Source organism: Phaenicophaeus curvirostris, chromosome 1, assembly GCF_032191515.1.
Source record: "Phaenicophaeus curvirostris isolate KB17595 chromosome 1, BPBGC_Pcur_1.0, whole genome shotgun sequence".
NCBI classification, from domain to species: Eukaryota; Metazoa; Chordata; class Aves; order Cuculiformes; family Cuculidae; genus Phaenicophaeus; species Phaenicophaeus curvirostris.
The window spans coordinates 132,902,273-132,920,859 of NC_091392.1; the positions used below are offsets into that span (position 1 = coordinate 132,902,273).

Sequence of the window (18,587 nt, forward strand, 5' to 3'; positions counted from 1 at the left end):
AAGGGACTCAAACACCTTAAACAGATCATCTTTCAAGCACTAAAAATTAAGCCAAACACAAAAGTTGCAAGCCATCAAACAAATTTCTCATAAGGGCAAAAGTACTTGGTGATAAAAAAGCACCTTATGAAGTAATTTGTTGTTTCATTCCATGATGGGTGACAGAGGATGACATTCTGATACATCTTTTTCTGAGAGCTGGTATTCAAAGACCAGCTCTGCATGCAGATGCTGGTCTTTTCAAATGCCATCCCTACATATACCACAAGCCAGTTCACTTCACAAACAGAAAGAGTAAACCCATAAATAAATTATTTCCTTCTATATGATGCTATCTATGATTGGGTTGAAAAAAATTTGAATAAAAACCCAATAGCTTGGCAGATCCCACTTAGATGCATCTCAATCATTTTTACCCTGATATTTTAAAAGGATTCCAGTCAATAATAAAACCTATCTTCAGACAGAATATCTTTTCTTTACTGACAGAATGGAAAAGCTAATGATCATTTGCAATGGTTGACTGCGCAGTACCATGCTGAAAGCATAATCAGTAGTGACCTTCAAGCTTTCTACCTATGTCAAATGATCAAGTCAAAACTGTTGTTAAAACCTGCCATAGAATACCCCTCCCTCTTTACAAGCATAATTTTTCAGATTAATTTCAAGAACACCACCTACATAGACAAAAGAGAATCTAGTCAGATACATCCAGTTAATACAAGGAGCTTAGGCCTTCACACAATCTCCTCTAGAAACATGACACAACAGAATGAAAACAAGATGAACCTCTGTGCATGAATTGGTATGAATCCTTCACCTCTATATGAACTCTTCCTACTGGGTGCAATCCCAGCTGCTCAGGAGTACCGGGGCCCCTGCCTTTGCTCTGCAGGACAGCAGCCTGGATATCAACATTATGATAAATCAAGTATGAAAGCAGGCATTAATCAGTTATATTGTGTCTTCAGAGAGCTGGCCAGGACCAGTTCCTGGTCATAAAAAATCTAGAGCTGAGAAGTCTCCCTGTTTGCAAGCCTGCAAGATATTAATGTTTACCAGTGCAAATGCTTGTTAGCCTAATTTTCCAGGTCTTGGTCCAACTGGAAAGACAGTAAGGGAATCACTGTCCTTATCCTTACGCATATATTTGGATGCAGGGCAATTTGTTAAGGTTCTCTTGTGCTTGCTGAAGTTAGCAGATGGCTTTGCTGCTAATGGCAGAAGAGTAATATCGTGCCATCCCCTAGTGCCCTAAGACTAAACAGTCATGAATCCCACACCTACAGTGATTGACAGCCGTCGATAGTAACCATGGATCTTTGTTGCTACAGCTGAAGATGGTCTCATTTCCTCACGAATGCCTTTTCCTAGTGCTTTCAATTACAAACAGCTATGGCAATATTTACTCTTCCTCTAGAGAAAACTCTGGATATGTTGCTCAGAGCAAAATTCTCCTCTCAGCATGAACCTGAAGTAACTCCAAAGACGACCAATGCCATTACAGCAATTTGGCCCTACAATGTTCAGCAAAAGCTGCAGTCTTTCTTCTAAATTCACTGGAGTCAAATTAACTTTGTTTCTTTTTCCTTCCTTGTCTTTTATATCTCAGCAGTCACATGAAAACTCTGTCATCTCATTACTGCAATCACACAAACACCATGGCAGGACCCCAGAAGAGTCTATACAGCCAGTTCAATCCTATCCATTGGGACAACTCTCGTTGTTACATTTTCCAGATATCTGGCATTCTGCAGGTCCCATTGCAAGAATTTCTAATGATTAATAATAGGAAAACCTTTGGGAAGTGAAGTGGTAACACAGTACAGCAAATGGCTCATTTCTCATCCATTACATGCCATTACTAAGGCCCTGAATCAGTACAAGTCTTAAGCACGTGCACTAGAATCAGAGACCAAAAATGCTCATCAGCAGAGATGATTCTGCCAAGAACCTTCTCACTAGTGGCTCGTAGGACTCACCCTGGCAGCAATTGTAATGAATTATGCAGGGGAACTGAGGAAAACTTTGTATTTTAGTTTGCAAGACCTAACAGTATTTCAGACCTGGTGTCAGTCCAGCCTAGGTACCAATGGAGCACAACTGAAAACAACTGCCAAAGCGTCAGAATACGGAAATAAAACATGTCTCTCAGGATGTTATCCATGCCTGACCAATGGTTGTCTTCTCCAGAGGCTGAGAGCTCTACTCTGACTCGACTTGGGATCCCTTAGTTTGCAGACTCCATCCTGTGGATGTTGCAGCACGGTGTCTCCTCAAGGCTCTTAAGGCTGACAGATATGAGGCTGCAAAACTGGGAAATGGGTTGTTGGTGTAAGGGAGCTTCCTTGTTTTGCAAGTCTCAGCTTCAGGACAGGAGGTTCGGATGAGAATCCAGTCCATTGCTGGATCTAGTGTTGCGAGCCACGGAAGACACAGGGTCCAGTATTCTACCCTTGATAGGTGTAAAGCACCAGAAATGGGGTCCTCACCTCCAGTGAAACTGAGGTTGAGACCAAGCTAGATGTGCAGAATAGGAAAGCTCTGAGTCACCAGATATTGGCTAGAGAACTAGCTGAAGTGGGTGACGTCTGATGTGCTTTAACACATTCAATCCTCCAGTGAATTAGAGGTTTGAAATTCTCTCACATTAAAAAAAACTCTTCACTTGCTCTTTGGAAACAGTTCAGGACCAGAGGGATGAAGGATATCATTGGCCTACAAAACACTGATTAAGAAAGATAACATAGCCCAGTATGTATCTGCTGTGCTATTATGTTTTCCATAATAATTTATATCAAGGCTCTGCTTTGGGCTTATTTTATAGGAGGACTAGAATGGAAACATTTTTCAGGAGATGCCACAGGAAATGTTACAATTCTCAGTAAGAACATATGTACAAGGTTTATCACAGCCGTAAATCGGCAAAACCACAAGGAAGAACTGATCTGAATCTTAGACCTAAAAATGTCAAATTTAGTTGGCTATGATGAGAAAAGAGTCACAGTCATGCATAAAAAAGAAAACATGTCTGACTGAAGTACCTTTAGGGAAACTATTCCAAGTACTTTTTGTCTAAAATGTGCTCCAAATTAGTCCTGTAGTACACTGTGCATTTTATAGGGCTGTCACCCAAATGTCAGGCATAAAGTGAAGTAAAATAAAATTTAAAAAAGGCAGAATTATCCTGAAACACAGTCAAATTTTGATCCCTCTGGAGTCCTCTGCAGCTACAGGAATCGTGCAAAACTTGCCCGTATCATAAGCCTTTTGCTGCAAAACAGAATTCTAACTTCTTGTGTTCACATTTTTGTTGAGCTTTTCCTGGGATTTCAATGTAACAGTAATAGACAGCTCTGTTATTAATTTTTACAGCATCCATCAGGCCATGGCAGCCAGAAACCCACAGATCTTAGAGGCCCATTTGTTTTGAGAAAGACCCTAAAACTAAGCCAAGATTAAGGTTCTTTTTTTTTTCCACCATGACAGTATACTAGCGAGTAAGAAGCCAAATTTGAATATAAAGTGAGTACAGTTTCACAATGCCCATATAGCTGATACCTTTCTTATTGGCCTCAGCATACAACAGTCATGTCTGCTGATTTTGAGTAGCAGGTGAAAGCAATAAATTTTTTCGAGAATATGCTCCAATCATAGATCCCAGCCTTTCAGAGTAAAAGCATGTCAAACACATGCACAAGATTTCTAAATCCATTAACAATTGGAACATTCTCCTTTTTTTTCCCTTCTCACATTTTTTTTGTTCTCTTAAATTACAACATCATCCCCAGTCCTGCAGCTTTATACCAGGATAATATTTCTTCACTGTTACAAAGATATAACCACACAAACCATGTGTTGATGAAGACCAGCACAAACCTAGCAAACCTCTAGCAAAGGGAGGCTTGGCATTGTGGACCAGCAACTGCACAGAGAGATTTCTGCCTGCTATCAAATGATGGAAATACTCAGGAACAGTAAGCACCCACTACTTTCACTATGGTTAATTAGAACTATGGAAACAGGGCTATACATATTCACAGATGCTTTCATCTAGTACTAAATTACAAAATTGTATGGGGATGAAGGAGGACTCAAACGCTTTCTGCAGGACTTGACCACCCCACGCTGGGGAAAGTTCCAGAACATTCTCTACAAGTTACCCATTATTTAATTGCCTGGGTGGACATTATTTCTCCCATATAAGTATACAATTTCTTCTCCTATTATTGACAAACTGCACTACCAGATATTTTTTACCCAGTTCTCTTCAAAGCCACATTCATCCCACCTCCCTGTCATATTCATTTTTTGTCATATTCAAGTCACCTGTATAGATAGGGGGGCAGGGGAAATCCAGGAAAATATTTCTGCCAAAAAATTCAGGTTGTGAAGGGATCAATATTATTCAGTAAAAGTAGCTTAGGTTGAAAATAAAATATCCTTTTTGTATCTTTTACAAAACCATCTACCAACTGTAGAAACGACTATAGGAAGACTTCTTCTGATGTCTTCAAAACAAAACTTTCACCTGCTTTGCTCTGAAATAACTTTCCTTCTATTTAAAATTACAACATAACAAAGAAAAAAAAACATAGGGAAAACATTCTTAAAAGATAAGTTTCATTTCATTTCAGTCCAGATCAGCTTTTTCGTTTCCTGTCCATTATTTCCCCAGCTTTTGCCACCAGCTAAATATTGTGGTGTCTGATAGAGAAACACATTGCAAGGGCATAACAAGCAGTTCTGACACAGCTCTCACTACTTCTTGCAGCATTTGAATACCTAAAAACCACCTGCAATCCCAAAAATTTCGTCTTAAGTGTATTTGTCAGGGGTCATCTGTTTTGTCCCATAAAATTGTGTTTAATAGAGGAAAAAAAAAGGATTGCATCTGAAGTCCCCTGGTGATTATCTTTCAAGTGTTATGAAACACTTTTGGTTTAATACTGATAAAAGGAGGGAGTGATCTTGCAGTTTTCCAATTTCCATCACACGTAACATTGAAACACTAGAATCTCTCCCAAGTTAAGCAGATCTTGCTTGTGGAAATGTCTTTTTTTTGCAATGCTCTCAGTTCATTATTTTCTCTTTCAGAGGAACTCTCTGGAGGGAACATCAGCAAGTATGATAAAGTGCATTCCCCGACCTGCTGTGACTCTGATCTAATCAGGTCTCCCCTACCTCAGACTGGCCTACAAGAAGTTCAGACCATTTCTGCCACTGGGGACATTTGTCCCTGTCATTGAATGTAGTTTCACTAGACGTCCAGCAGCACTGCTCGTGGCTGTACCAGAAGGCAGACAGGCAGACTCCCTCTTTCAGGTCTGTCATCCAATCCACAGCTAAATCTATTACTCCGGCTAATGTGCCTGGGAAAAGAAATGCAGAAAAAGAAAAGGTGACATTAAAAAATCTGTCCCGGGATGGTGCACCATTTGGCTGACATAAGCAGGACTTCACATGAGGTCTCTATACACATGCTAACTGCAGGTCTTAAACCACATTGTGTATTTCAGGGGTATGGGAGGAAGAGGATATGTATGTTTTCCTACAGGCTTACTGGTCCCAACACAGCAACCTTGTAGAAGGATTATTTCAGTGCAATATGGATGTCAGATTCTGACTTATGAGCTTAACAGAATTAGGCTCTTCATTAGCAATCCAAACATGCAGAATAAAATTATCCTTTGAATCTTCTCAGTACCAAAGAAACCCTTATTTCAGCTTTCCCCTAGTAATTACACAGAGCTACAGTGACACCCGGTGGCCACTAGACACAGATACAGGTAAACGATGCGGCCAGACCCCAGAGGAAAAAAATCATCCTTTTCTGGGTCATTTGATGATCAGCAATAATAACCTGTCCAAGCGCCAGCAGCCTTAGAGCAGATGTGTCCTCACTAACACTACACCAGCAGATACAAGGGGGCTGGGAGCAGCCAGAGCACAGAAAGGCAGACCTGCCTTCAGCCCCTATGCCCGTAGCTTCTGGAAAACATTGATTAACCACCAACTGACAGAAAAGGCATTTAGTGTTTTCCAGCCCCCTCTCACACAAAATGGAAAGAAGAAGTCAACTATATGTTTACTGGTAGCCATTAATACATTTTCAGGAAATCTGAAGACTGAGATGGTGATCTCTTCATCTTTGCCTTGTCCCAGAAATACTGGAGGCACTGAGCGTATGTGCTGTTTCAAAGGCAGGCAGAAAAAGTCTATAGGTGAGCATGCAGGTAATTTTTTTTCTCAAATGGATTCAAAAGTCCTTGTCTCTGTTTAAAAACAAACTAATTTGATTTGACTCTTTGAGGTAAAATGTGGTGCTCTGCATCCTTGTCATTGAGAAGGTTGCAAAAGATAATGCATCTCAACAGCAGCTTACCCTCAACTTCTGGTCCCAAGCTGGGTGTACCAGTGTTAGAAATTACCAGAGGTCAGCAGCTCTGGCTTTCAACAACCCTGAGGATTTCAGCATGAGGTTTCACTACAAACTGAAATTGAAACAAATCTTCTGGGACGTTTTTACTACAATGGGAGTGCGTGAGTGTATACCACATTCTCTGTACAAGTGAGGGGATTACTGACCAGCTTGTGGGAGGCCACTAGAACCCTCTAGGGCTTACTCTAACTTTATTTGCAAACAGAATACTCCATCCTGGATTAGCTCAACCCTTGCATTCAGGCAGAGTTCAGCAGCCCTGGTGGTACATAGTTTATCAGACTCTCTTCCCATGTCACCCTCCAACCTAAGGTTTTGTGGAAAAATAGTGCATCTCTACAAAATAATATAATTTACCAACAATGTCACTTCAGCAACATTTTCTCACAAAATTTCTCAGTACTTCTGAGCCTCCTAAGTGACTGTAATAAGCATTTTAACTTGACAGTTGGTAAGCAGGAAATTCATACCAACTGGAAATTGTGAAACTTTATATTCATACGTGAACGATACAAGAGCACCTTGACATCATTGAAAAAAAGCATAAAAAATGGCAGCTTTTTCAACTTGGTAACAGAAGTGCAGCTTTCCAAGTTGGAAGATATGCTGAACTGAGCAAAACATAAGAGCAGTTCAGGAAATTAATTTATTTGCCATCTGAGTTTGAGCAGGCTGTTAAATATGTAATGTCTGTTTGGCCTGGAAGCAGATCTGAAACGGAGTCAAAGACTGTATTTTCTGTTCATGCATATATAAAGAAGATAACTCAGTGGAGATAGCAATTTACTAAGCTCCCCTCCAAGTGTCCACAACCAACATTTCCCCCACATCTACTTGCACAATTAAAGTAAGTGAAGACAAGAATAAAATTTACTTCCGTGAATCAAAGATTCAGATAGTCACAGTAACCCATCAAATGTAAAGCATTCAGATGTGTATTCCCAAAACAAAGAGAAAAATCGCTCTACCGGTGAACAACATATTTTCTAGGTCAGCACTCGACAGGAGACTTTGCAAGGGGATATTTTTCTTAAGGATTATAACTGCATGGATGCATAGCTGTCTTTTTGGCCTGAAACATCAGGGGAGAGACAATGAAGCAAAAAGAGAAACAGATGGCACTGCAGCAAACCTGGGTAAGCTAATTTCAGGTATAACTGTAATACTAACACACACTTACCTGCCTTTAATCCTATGAGAAGCATTACAACCCATCCTGACCAGGCATCCAGGAGACTCTTGATAAACTCCCATATGGATTCCTTACTTTTGCTTGCAATCTGAAATTAAAGAGATAGACATGTTGCTGAGTCAGGCCAACATGATTTTAGCATATAATGTTTAAAATACAAAATGTTTAACTTTCTAGAAGGTGTATATAATTTCTCGACTCCCTGCCTGACGATTAAGTTGCTGGAAGTCCTTTCAAATTTACAAAATCAAGATATAAGACATATATATTTTTAGAAGTCCTCCTCAAGTGACACAAAAAGGTAGGAAGCAATAACTTCAGGAAACTGCTAGTTTTCCTCACCACCATGATATCTGTAACCCAGGGACTGCAGTACGTCAAAGTCAGACACCTTTACCTTTCTATGGCGGTCAGTGTCGCGTGATTTCTCTCGCAGCCAGTCAATGGTGTGGAAATCTTCATAAGTTCCAACGTCAGGGAAAGGCTCATCTAGAAAATCCATCAGGTTGCCAGAACCATTCATGTCTCCTGCATTGACCATATTAGGGTCTGTATGTAGAGGAAAAATAAGTATGTCAATAAATACATGCAGTTTTGCTGGATGTTTCAGAATCAAGTTTTCCAAAATAGCTCCACAAACCACAAAGCCAAGAGAATATGAGTCAGCAGTCCTGGTGGACACTTACTGAAATCTATTCATCGCCACTAGAAAATGTATTTTGCTTAAGACTACTTCAACAGCTTAGCAAACCATAGAAAGTACATACAAAAAGCACAGGGTCCAAGTGTAGAAATACCTCTTTCCTGAAAAAAAAGAAAAGAGCCCCAAACCCCAGGATGTTTTTGGACTTCTGCAGTGATCCTGATCACGTGTTGCATTAAGTAAGCAACACCACCAACTCAGAAAACAAATGACAATATACTAGAATTTACTATTTATCACAAACCACTGATTATACATGGCACCATTAGTCCTAACATTGAAATGTTGTCTTCTTTTTAATCCTGAAAGTTCTCTGTGCTGATTCATTTTCCTTCTACTGCTCAAAAGGAAAAGCTTGATATCACAATATGCCTACTTTGCATCAGGTCTAGAAATGGAGTATTTTCTTCAAGTTTGCTTCTCAAGGGCTAGGAGTAGAACTGTTCTTAAGAGAACTTGGGCAGTTTCCTTTTGTTCCATAGACAAATTCTCCGAAGTCTCCAAATAAGAAAGTGGGGGAGAAACAGTTGCCACATCGCCTACTAGAGCACAAGAGGAAATACAAAGATATGTATCCTAAAACTATAACAAGCAGTCACTAGAGGCATTTGGTAGCTAAAACGGAGATCAAAGTAGGCTGTGAAATAACATACAGTCTAGAGTGTGGTGCACAGATTAAGTGGACATTTTCAGCTCAGTAATTCTAGGGGACATGCTCTCTTGGTTTATAGACTACAGATATGAAAGCAGAGAAACAACCATGCCCATTGCTCTGAAGCCTTGGAAACAATACCTTATTCATACACCCTATGTAAGCAAAGCATGAGGAAGTTAAATCATTTTCACCTTGCCTCTCTTTCACACAGAGAGCTTAGCAACATCTGGCTAGGTGCAAACATGACTCTTATCTCCTTTAAAGGTCAGGTCCCAAAGTAGTCACTAATATGACAAGTTCCGGAAATAATTCCCAATGAGAGGAGCCTTTAGTAACATGAGAATATATTAAATGAGACAGTTGAGGCACAGAGTTGGATTCATCCAACGTAACTTCAGCCATCCGTAAGTTTGATGTCTGAACTGTAAGGAACCACCTAGGCTGTCTTTAGAGACAGAAAAAGACATGTAAAAGTGTGTGGCTGGGGAGTGCCTGCCCCTTTAAAGGTATCTGTTCAAGAACCTTTTTCAATGCAACAAGGGGGATAATAAGCAAAGGAGGAAGCCTAAACAAGAACATACAGGGACACAAAACTGCTGTAAATGATAAGGGGGGTGGAGGTGGGAACCAAACCTGATCAGTCACACTCATTGATGAGAGCACATGGGAGTGTGAGAATGTCTACTCCAGCAAGGCCGTCTGATCAGGGACCCTGTCAATTGGGAAACTATGGGAACAGGAGGGGAAATCAGAGACAAGATACACGGAGACAGAGGCCTGACAAAGCAAACATGGAGACAGTGTTAAGATGCAAACCTCACCACTCAAACTAATTTAATGGCTTTTAATTGTGTGTGTGTGTGTCTGGGATACATTCTCAGCTTTGCTACCGCACATGAGCAAGTGCCATCTGTGTCCTCTAGCCTGGGCAAAGTCCCTGGGTCCACAGGCTGGGGTCCAGCATCTGGGCTGGAGGAGGCGATCACGCACTTCTGCATCACTCAACAAAGTGTTGCTCCAAAGAGTGATAAATCCCATCCATCCTGAAATGGCTGGTTGGAAGAAAAAGGTCTTCCAGACCCAGAGTTTGTAATCTGAAATGTCTAGCTTAAGAAAACAGCTAACAGAGTTAGGTTAGTGTTACTGCACAAGTCAGAAAACACAAGAAAACACATAAGAAAAAATGGAGTGGATACAGACATTAGGGGTTTTATAGAATTGACCCTGCAGTGCCTGTAGATCCTTGATAGATACAAGGCTGCTTTTGCAGGTCGCTGATGAGGCTAACATGCTACTAACAACTGCTACCACTTTCCTCTATGGACTTCACTACTAAAGAATTTGGATCTTTGAATCTGTGAGGGGATTTCCCAATTCTCTAACTGGAATAGGCAGCAACGTGGCAGATAAGCTTTATTCTACTGCCCATACACCCTGCTGCTCTGCTTGGCTCCCTTTATTTACTGCCTTTTTTTCTCTCCTCTCCAGTTTCAGTTGTTTTGTTTGAATCCTCTCCATTTAATTTTTTACTCAGTGGTTACTTTAGGGATGTAACAAGCGTGAATACACAGCTTTGTCAGTGTCTGCCCTGTGCACTCCAGCGGGTAATACTTTTTGGACAACAAAGACAATATGCTCAGCACAAGCAGCTGAGAAAAGCATTATTTTACAGGCAACCAGCAGGCCACCATTATAATTCTAAAGAAGAACTTTTAAGTGCTGAAATCAAATAATCTCCAAGCACTATGGCATGTTTCTCTGAAAGAGAAGCAAGCAAGCGAGTCTCAACCCACGAAAGGAAACCAAATGTTGAGCAGGTGTCCCACACAACGTTGCTGAGCACAAAATAAGCTGCCACAGGATTGAGGCAATTTAAAAAGCAGCAGTTATGAGGAGAGACAATTGAGAATAGTAATACTTAGCCAAAGAGATGAGAGCACGCTGCTACATTAGCTAAGGGAAACTAGAGTCTGAAGGTGGGATGCTGTGGCTGACACCAGGGAGCTGAGGTTGCAAGTGGACCTTGAGTTCAGTGTCTTGTCAATCATGACCAAGGACTGGAATAGGAAGCTGGAATGAGGTGAAAGAAATAGACCATGCTATTATTTTCTAATGCTGTGATATTCTGTAGATCGTTTATTTCAACCTATTCTTCCCATACAGCAAAGAAGAACCTGTAAAGAACATGGAGTTCAGACTGCTTGCCCTCACAAAGCACCCCGCCAGCTACATAAGGGAATTTCCAGGGACTCTTGTGCTGAAAGGTTTGGCAAATTTTCTTTAATGCTACAAGAAAACTACCAAATATGCTAGTTATATCACATAAAAAATAGCTTTTTAAGTATGTTGTCAGTGCCGAGCACATGACCATATTGTGATGGATGATACGAGGCCAGACCACAAGTATGTAGGATAATTGCAATCTCAGCCTGAACCTACCCCAAAAATACGTGCTGCACAACACATCCAGGGAGAGAAAAATGTGCTAGAGACTACAGGGCCATGGAAGACTAAGAAAACAAACAAACTTTGAACTCTGGGTAGCATACCAATATCTGGAAATTGCAAGTAGCTGAGCGATTATCACTCTTAAAGTTCATGACAGGTACAATGCTTTTGAAAGCTGAGATGAGGTATCAGATTATGCAAAACCCAGATTTAGTAAATAAAACCTGACTACAGTACTTTTGAACTGAGGACTACAGAGTTCCCATCTTATATCCTAGCACTAAAGACCATAAATATCACTTTCTTTCTCTTTATTCTCTTTATTTTGCTTTTATTTATCTCACCTTTCTTTGGCATCTGAAATGACCTCCAAAGTTTATTTCAGGATAAGCTAACTTGCCCTCTTAAGTATCTCGTAGAGATGCTTCCAGTTCAGCCAGCAGAAATAATAACTTAGTTATAGATATTTTAATTTAACACACATCAATTTAGGGCAAATTAATCTTATGGAGACACCTGAGGTGTAACCAGGTGTACTAGAGCTACCCACTCTGACGATGGCAAAAGATTGAGCATTCGTGATGCAAGCTTCATCTAGCATGAGGAATCTGCACTAGACTCTGGGCACTAAAATCTAGACTCCTTTCATAGCTGATGAGGAGAAGTAAATTCTATTCAGATGTATTTTAACTGATGTATTTTGCATATTTACATTAGAATGAGATAGATTGTTTCCCGGAAATTTTAATTTCTGTTTACTAAATACAAACAGATGTCAGAGGTAGACATCCACATCTCATCAAATACCTCCCACACTACCAATTCAAAGAAAACATTGCAATAGTTACATGCAGAATTAGTAACAAATGCAACTCATAGCCACTCCTAACACCCGAGCATCTAAGACTTTTGGACACTCTGACAGAGCTTTTATATACTGAAACATGTCGAGCCTTTCTGTGCAACTGCTTGATATATGTGTTTTGTCCCTTTGTTGTTCTACGTTTTAGACATCCTTGCTGTCCCTTCTACTACTTTTCCAGATGCTGATGCCACATAGTTTGTGCAAGGGCAAACATTTCCTGCTTAGTCCCTTATTCTTTTCCTGGCATTCCACCAGCAGACATCCAACGTTTTCACTGAGCAGTCTGCTATGACTCCAAGCTATCCTTCATGAGAGTCTGCAGCCAGTTTGGAGCGCATCAGTCTGTGGTCTCCTGGGGACATTTTCCCCTTTTCTCTGCCTTTAGGGACTTTGAACTACATCTGCCATTTCATTACCTCCAATACAGCAGAGAGCCTTTTTCAGCTCTGAACAGTGAGCTCTCATTTTTACTGACATGCTTAGTACAGCTGAACATGTACGTCAACACTCTGCTTTAATAATTATGAACAGGTTCTTGCTAAAAACTGAATAGGGAAACAAAGAAATCTGACCAAACCACATATCTCCTGAACTCAGAGGGTTCTGGTTAGAAGATTTCCCTGGATCTAGACCCATGTCAGATTACTGCAGTCCTGTAGATGGAGTAAGGTCCTGACAGGAATCCACGAATCAAGAGAGGTCACAGCGCTACACTGGCAATTGTGCCTCTTGTTAGAGGCTCTACCGATTGCCACATAACCCTTGATATCTTCCAAAACACTTGGGGAAGGTCAAACTGCTGTTCAGTCCCTGATTGGCCAGCTAGCTATGCTTTGTGTGTGATTTTCTGAAGCCAGAAAGAGACATTGCCCTACAAACATCAGAGATGCTGCATTAGAGAAGCTAAAGGTAAGTATTAAAAGAGCAAGTCCAAAGATCAGTCCATGAGGCTTAATGACTGTAGAATACCAGGTAATTCTTAAATAAGTAATAACTGAAGCCTCCAATGTAAAGAAAGCAGAGAAAAGATCAGTGCAAACAATCTACAGAAGCCAGGGTGTGAACACAGTGAGCTGCCTGATGGGCTGGGACACGCCAACAAGCACAGAAGGTATTACACAGACTGCAGGTCTCTCCTATTACATTTATTCACTTTCTATAACCAAAAAGATAGTAGTACTATCATATTTAACATCATGTTTTTTCTGCAGTCTCACAGTCAGTAAACTCATTATGTGAATGGGGTCAGCTATATGATATGCTGCAGCTTAAAGCCGAGTTGTACAGATGAGCGATAAATGACATTTACAACAGAAATGCTGACAACCTCTCAGATTTATAGCACTGTTACAGCATGTGCAAATGTAAAGCCAGAGCTAGAAGAGTACTATCAGTGAACTGACATTCTAGGTATTATGTTGACTGACTGATTGGATCTGAAATGTATTTGACATGGCAAGCACAGGCCAAAACATCCCACGGTTCAAAGAAGCTGAAAAGTATACCGATGGGAAACAACTAGCTGAAAAGTCATCAAAGGAAAAGTCTTGGCCCTGGCCTGTTGCTACTAGACATGCTAGTTGCATGCTATGTTCTCTTCATCCTGCTTTCTGTTTTAATTGGACGCATTGCGCTGAGGCAGGCGGTACACTTTTTTTTTAATGCAATTCCAACAAGTTTCAAGTTACTTTCAACAGATCACAGTTATTCAGTATTCTAACGCCTCAAATGTTTCTAGCAGATGAGCATTCACCTACATACTTCCATCTGTATGCTGTTTTCCTTGAAGACAGTAGTGGGGGGATTGCTATGTGAAGCATAACAGCATGCAAGCAGCAAAGTATACGTCTCTTCAGTGACTCTTCTACCGTAGCATAAAGAAGTGAACCTGGCAAGAAACTGGAGAAGAAAGCAGAAGCCGAAACACCAGTTGCAAGTTCCTCAATTCATATTTGTTTGGAGTGACTTCCAAGGTGTCCAAGGCATCATCTCCTCCATCTCTTACAAATGTGGCATGCATTAGCCAACATACAAAACCAGAATACAGTGCTTTTCTGTGTAATTGTACCAATATACATACAACAATAAAATGGGAGATCCTACACCAGACACAATGTTTTTGAATCATAGAATCATAGAATCACCACATTGGGAAAGACCCACTGGATCATGGAGTCCAACCATTCCTATCAAACACTAAACCATGCCCCTCAGCGCCTCATCCACGCGTGCCTTAAACACCTCCAGGGAAGGTGAATCAACCACCTCCCTGGGCAGCCTGTTCCAGTGCCCAATGACCCTTTCTGTGAAAAATTTTTTCCTAATGTTCAGCCTAAACCTCCCCTGGTGGAGCTTGAGGCCATTCCCTCTCATCCTGTCCCCCGTAACTTGGGAGAAGAGGCCGTGAGGATCCTTAGGATTTATTTTTCACTGTACCTAATAATAGAGAACGCAGTCTTACTGGTTTACTAACTGGCAATCATCACAAGACCCCTTCGTGCTGACGGATGATTTGCCACTCTCTATGCCCTTAATATTTGTATTGGCCATAACTAGTACCGTATTCTGAAAACGTCCAAACATGGCGCCCCGGCCTCATGGCCATTAACTGCTTGGTATAAACAGTCAAGCAAAGGCATCTCGTCTTGAGAGCAGAGAGCTCTGCCAGCATTCATCAACCTCTCATCCCAAGGAATTTAGACCTAGTTGCAGAGATGGACGCAGAGCACTCTCCACCTAGGCCTCAAGTCCAGGCAATAAGGAGGTCAGTGGTGCCTGTGCACTGAACTGAAGAAGTCAGAGTTCAGAAAGAGCCATAAGAGAATAAGGCTGAGGGAGAAAGTTACTAGAGCTGAGCAGTTACACCATCGGTCTTCAAGTACCACCTGGCCAAAGAAAGTGGGCCTGATAGCTCAGGAAGTCAGCAAACAAGATTATTAATGAAGGAGGCTGAGGGGAGACCTCATTGCTCTCTACAACTACCTGAAAGGAGGTTGTAGAGAGGAGGGTGCTGGCCTCTTCTCCCAAGTGACAGGGGACAGGACAAGAGGGAATGGCCTCAAGCTCTGCCAGGGGAGGTTTAGGCTGAACATTAGGAAAAAATTTTTCACAGAAAGGGTCATTGGGCACTGGAACAGGCTGCCCAGGGAGGTGGTTGATTCACCTTCCCTGGAGGTGTTTAAGGCACGGGTGGACGAGGTGCTGAGGGGCATGGTTTAGTGTTTGATAGGAATGGTTGGACTCCATGATCTGGTGGGTCTCTTCCAATTTGGTGATTCTATGATTCTATGACAGGTCCAGAGAGAAGATTAGGGGCATATGCCTTTTGGGAGGGATTGGAGAACGTCTGATAGCCTGGAGCCTGGAAGGCCAAGGTAGGTGGATGCAATTCCCCTTTACCACTTGCAACATAGAAGACAATCTAGAAAGGACAATATGACATCACACATACAAAATGGGTAAATGAACGGGTTATGAAACTTTATTCTAAATAAGAAGTAAGATGATGTTGGGTGGTGATTTCACAAGGAAGATGTCTTCAGCAAAAGCAAGCAGGCTGAATTGCCAGCAAGTTAAAGAGTGGTTTTCTGCAGGTTGAAAATTACCCTTAGGCAATTTAAAGCTATTCACCTTAGAAGCCTCAGACTGAACAAGCTGATAGATTTTTTGACCTTCTGTCTTAATGATGGTGTTTAAAAAAAATGTTAAAATGGCCTTGGATCAGAGCAAGATTCTGACACCTGAAAAAATAAGTAAACGCTAAACCCAGTTACAAGTCTTTTTTGGAAACATAATATAGCACATAAAAAGCAGAGAATAGCTAAATTAGGAAAATACAGAGGGAGGATGGGACATTAAAATTGGCAAATGCTTTTCCTACAGTTCAAGGACTAATTGTACAGGCTTCCTATATGAGAAAACCAAACTGCAAACCCTCACCTCCTGTCGCAAAAGTGCTGCAATATTAGAAACATTACGGCAAAATACTGCAGCGTTTTACTATATGGCCACACCACCACATATTAAGGAGTTTCCAGCTATGATAGTGTGGGCAAACTAAATACAGGCCCCTCTTTGATGTGCAGTTTTACCCTGAGTAACCTTTACAGAAAGAAATTATGAAGCCACAGCAGAGCTCAAAAAAACAAGGCAGCAGATCAGAGGGAAGAGGGCCCAGGAAAGAAGGGGGAGGCAGGAAGGAAAATTTGGGATAAATGACAGAAAAATGAGGCACAAAAGTCTCATCCAGACCAAACCACAGCCTCCAACCTCCCCTCCTCAACAACCACACATACTCATGGGGTGATCACAGAGGAGACAACAGGGCTGGCTGGGAGTAAAGGTGAAGGGAGGCACAAGGGACATGGGGAGGACCAGCAGATCCCAGGAGCTGATAACCAACTGTCAGGGCCTCCTGCCCCTTGATGACAGCCTCATTCCCTCCTGGGAGGCCCCTGGGTCACCATGATTCTTTTCCCCTCCGGGGCAAACCTCACCCTGGTGCTCTGCTTCCCACTCCTTCCTAGGACAACCCTCCCTTTAGAAGCCAATTCCTTTTGGTATGAAATACTGTGTGTCTCATCACTGTTTGAGTTTTCTTGGAAAGTCTGAGTAAAATTAGTTCAGCTGCTGAGTAATGCCAGAAAGGGATGGGGAAAAAAATTCCCTGCTCTTTCCCCACAAGCTCCAAGTGGAATGTTTGCACTCATATAACTCAAAATCAGCTCCGTGTAAAAAATGCTAAACTCCCATCTCTGTTTCCAGTGAGTCTTAAAGGTCTCTCCAACAAATTTAGTTGTTAGTGTAGATGTTGAAGCTGTGGAAAAAGCAGAAGGGAAGCATTGGTGGCTCTGAAACATCCATCTGCATTTTCCAAACTGAGGTGAAACATGCATATTAAAGGATGCCCCTCTGCTAACAGCCTATCAGCTTGGGCAGATGAGTCCTGTGGGCCTGTACCAACCCCAAACGACCTTGCTTCTTGAAGGAAACAAGATATGATTAGATAAAATTCAGAAAACCTACAGTATCTGGGGCAAGAAACTAAACTTCAGAAGACAGTATGGAGTGGAAATCATCTAGCAGCATAGCAGCATGCATAGTTGCTATTCTTGATTTTCCTTCAGTCTCATTTCTTACAAAAAAAAAGCGGGGGGGGGGTGGAATTTTCCTCCTGGACCAGCTGGTTTTACTGCAGAGCTCAAAGCCAGAGCTGAAGGTTTGGGGCTACTGTTCAATATTCCTCCTCATGCTACATGTATCTGAGCTTTGCAGGAATAGGTTTGGGTTTCCAGTGCTGCTCTTTGTCTCCTTACTCAGAAAATGATAGGATTAAGGGGGAAGGGGAGGGGAGCAGTTCTTGGACTGCAAAAAAAGCAAATACATTCCAAGAGAACAGAGTTGCACTGTCAGAAAGGAAATGTCCTAATATACAGTTACTCCTAAAAAGCTCTTAAATTGTAAAACCATAGAATCATTTACTTTGGAAGAGACTTTTAAGATAGAGTCCAATATTTATCCCAGCCAAGTCCACCACTAAACCATGTCCCTAAACACCATATCTACACATCTTCTACATACCACCAGGGATGGTAACTCAGCCACTTCCCTGGGCAGCCTGTGCCAGCGCTTGACAAACCTTTGAGTGAAGAAATTTTTCCTAATGTCCAATCTAATCCTCCCCTGGTGCAACTTGAGGCCATTTCCTCTCATCCTATCACCTGTTACTTGGGAGAAGAGACCAATATCCATTTCACTACAACTTCTTTTTTTATCTAGTTGTAAAGAGCAGTGTGGTCCCCCCAGCAGCCTTCTTTTCTTCCAACTAAACTACCACAGTTCCCTCAGCCTCTCCTTATAAGACTGGTGCTCTAGACCCTTCACCAGCTTTGCTGCCCTTCTCTGGAGATGCTCGTTGTAGTGAGGGGCCCAAAACTGAACACAGTATTCAAGGTGCAGCCTCACCAGTGCCAAGTACAGGGGGATGGATAATCAGTTCCCCAGTCCTGTTAGCCACACTATTCCTGATACAAGCCAGGATGCTGTTGGCCTTCTTGCTCACCTGGGCACACTGCTGGCTCATGTTCAGCTGGCTGTTGACCAGCTTCCTTCCCCATGTCCTTTTTGCCAGGCAGCTTTCCAGCTGCTCCCCCAGGCCTGTAGCACTGCATAGGGTTGTTGTGACTGAAATGCAGGACCTGGCACTTGCCCTTGTTGAACCTCATATAGCTGGCCATGGCCTGTTGGTTCAACTGTCTAGGTCCTTCTATAAGGCCTTCCTGC

The 18,587-nt window shown here is 41.8% G+C and overlaps 1 protein-coding gene across 2 annotated transcripts in view; it reads right to left on the reverse strand.

The window, feature by feature from the left end:
- The window catches only part of CLCN4 (chloride voltage-gated channel 4), a 42,091-nt gene that overhangs the window by 17,844 nt on the left and 5,660 nt on the right, over positions 1-18,587 (reverse strand). For both annotated transcript variants that reach the window (XM_069875194.1, XM_069875205.1), the window contains exons 2-4: positions 8,032-8,183; positions 7,623-7,722; positions 5,185-5,372 (exon numbers count right to left, since the gene is read on the reverse strand). In XM_069875194.1, the coding sequence (XP_069731295.1) occupies positions 5,185-5,372; positions 7,623-7,722; positions 8,032-8,183 (440 nt within the window). The remainder of the gene's footprint in view (positions 1-5,184; positions 5,373-7,622; positions 7,723-8,031; positions 8,184-18,587) is intronic.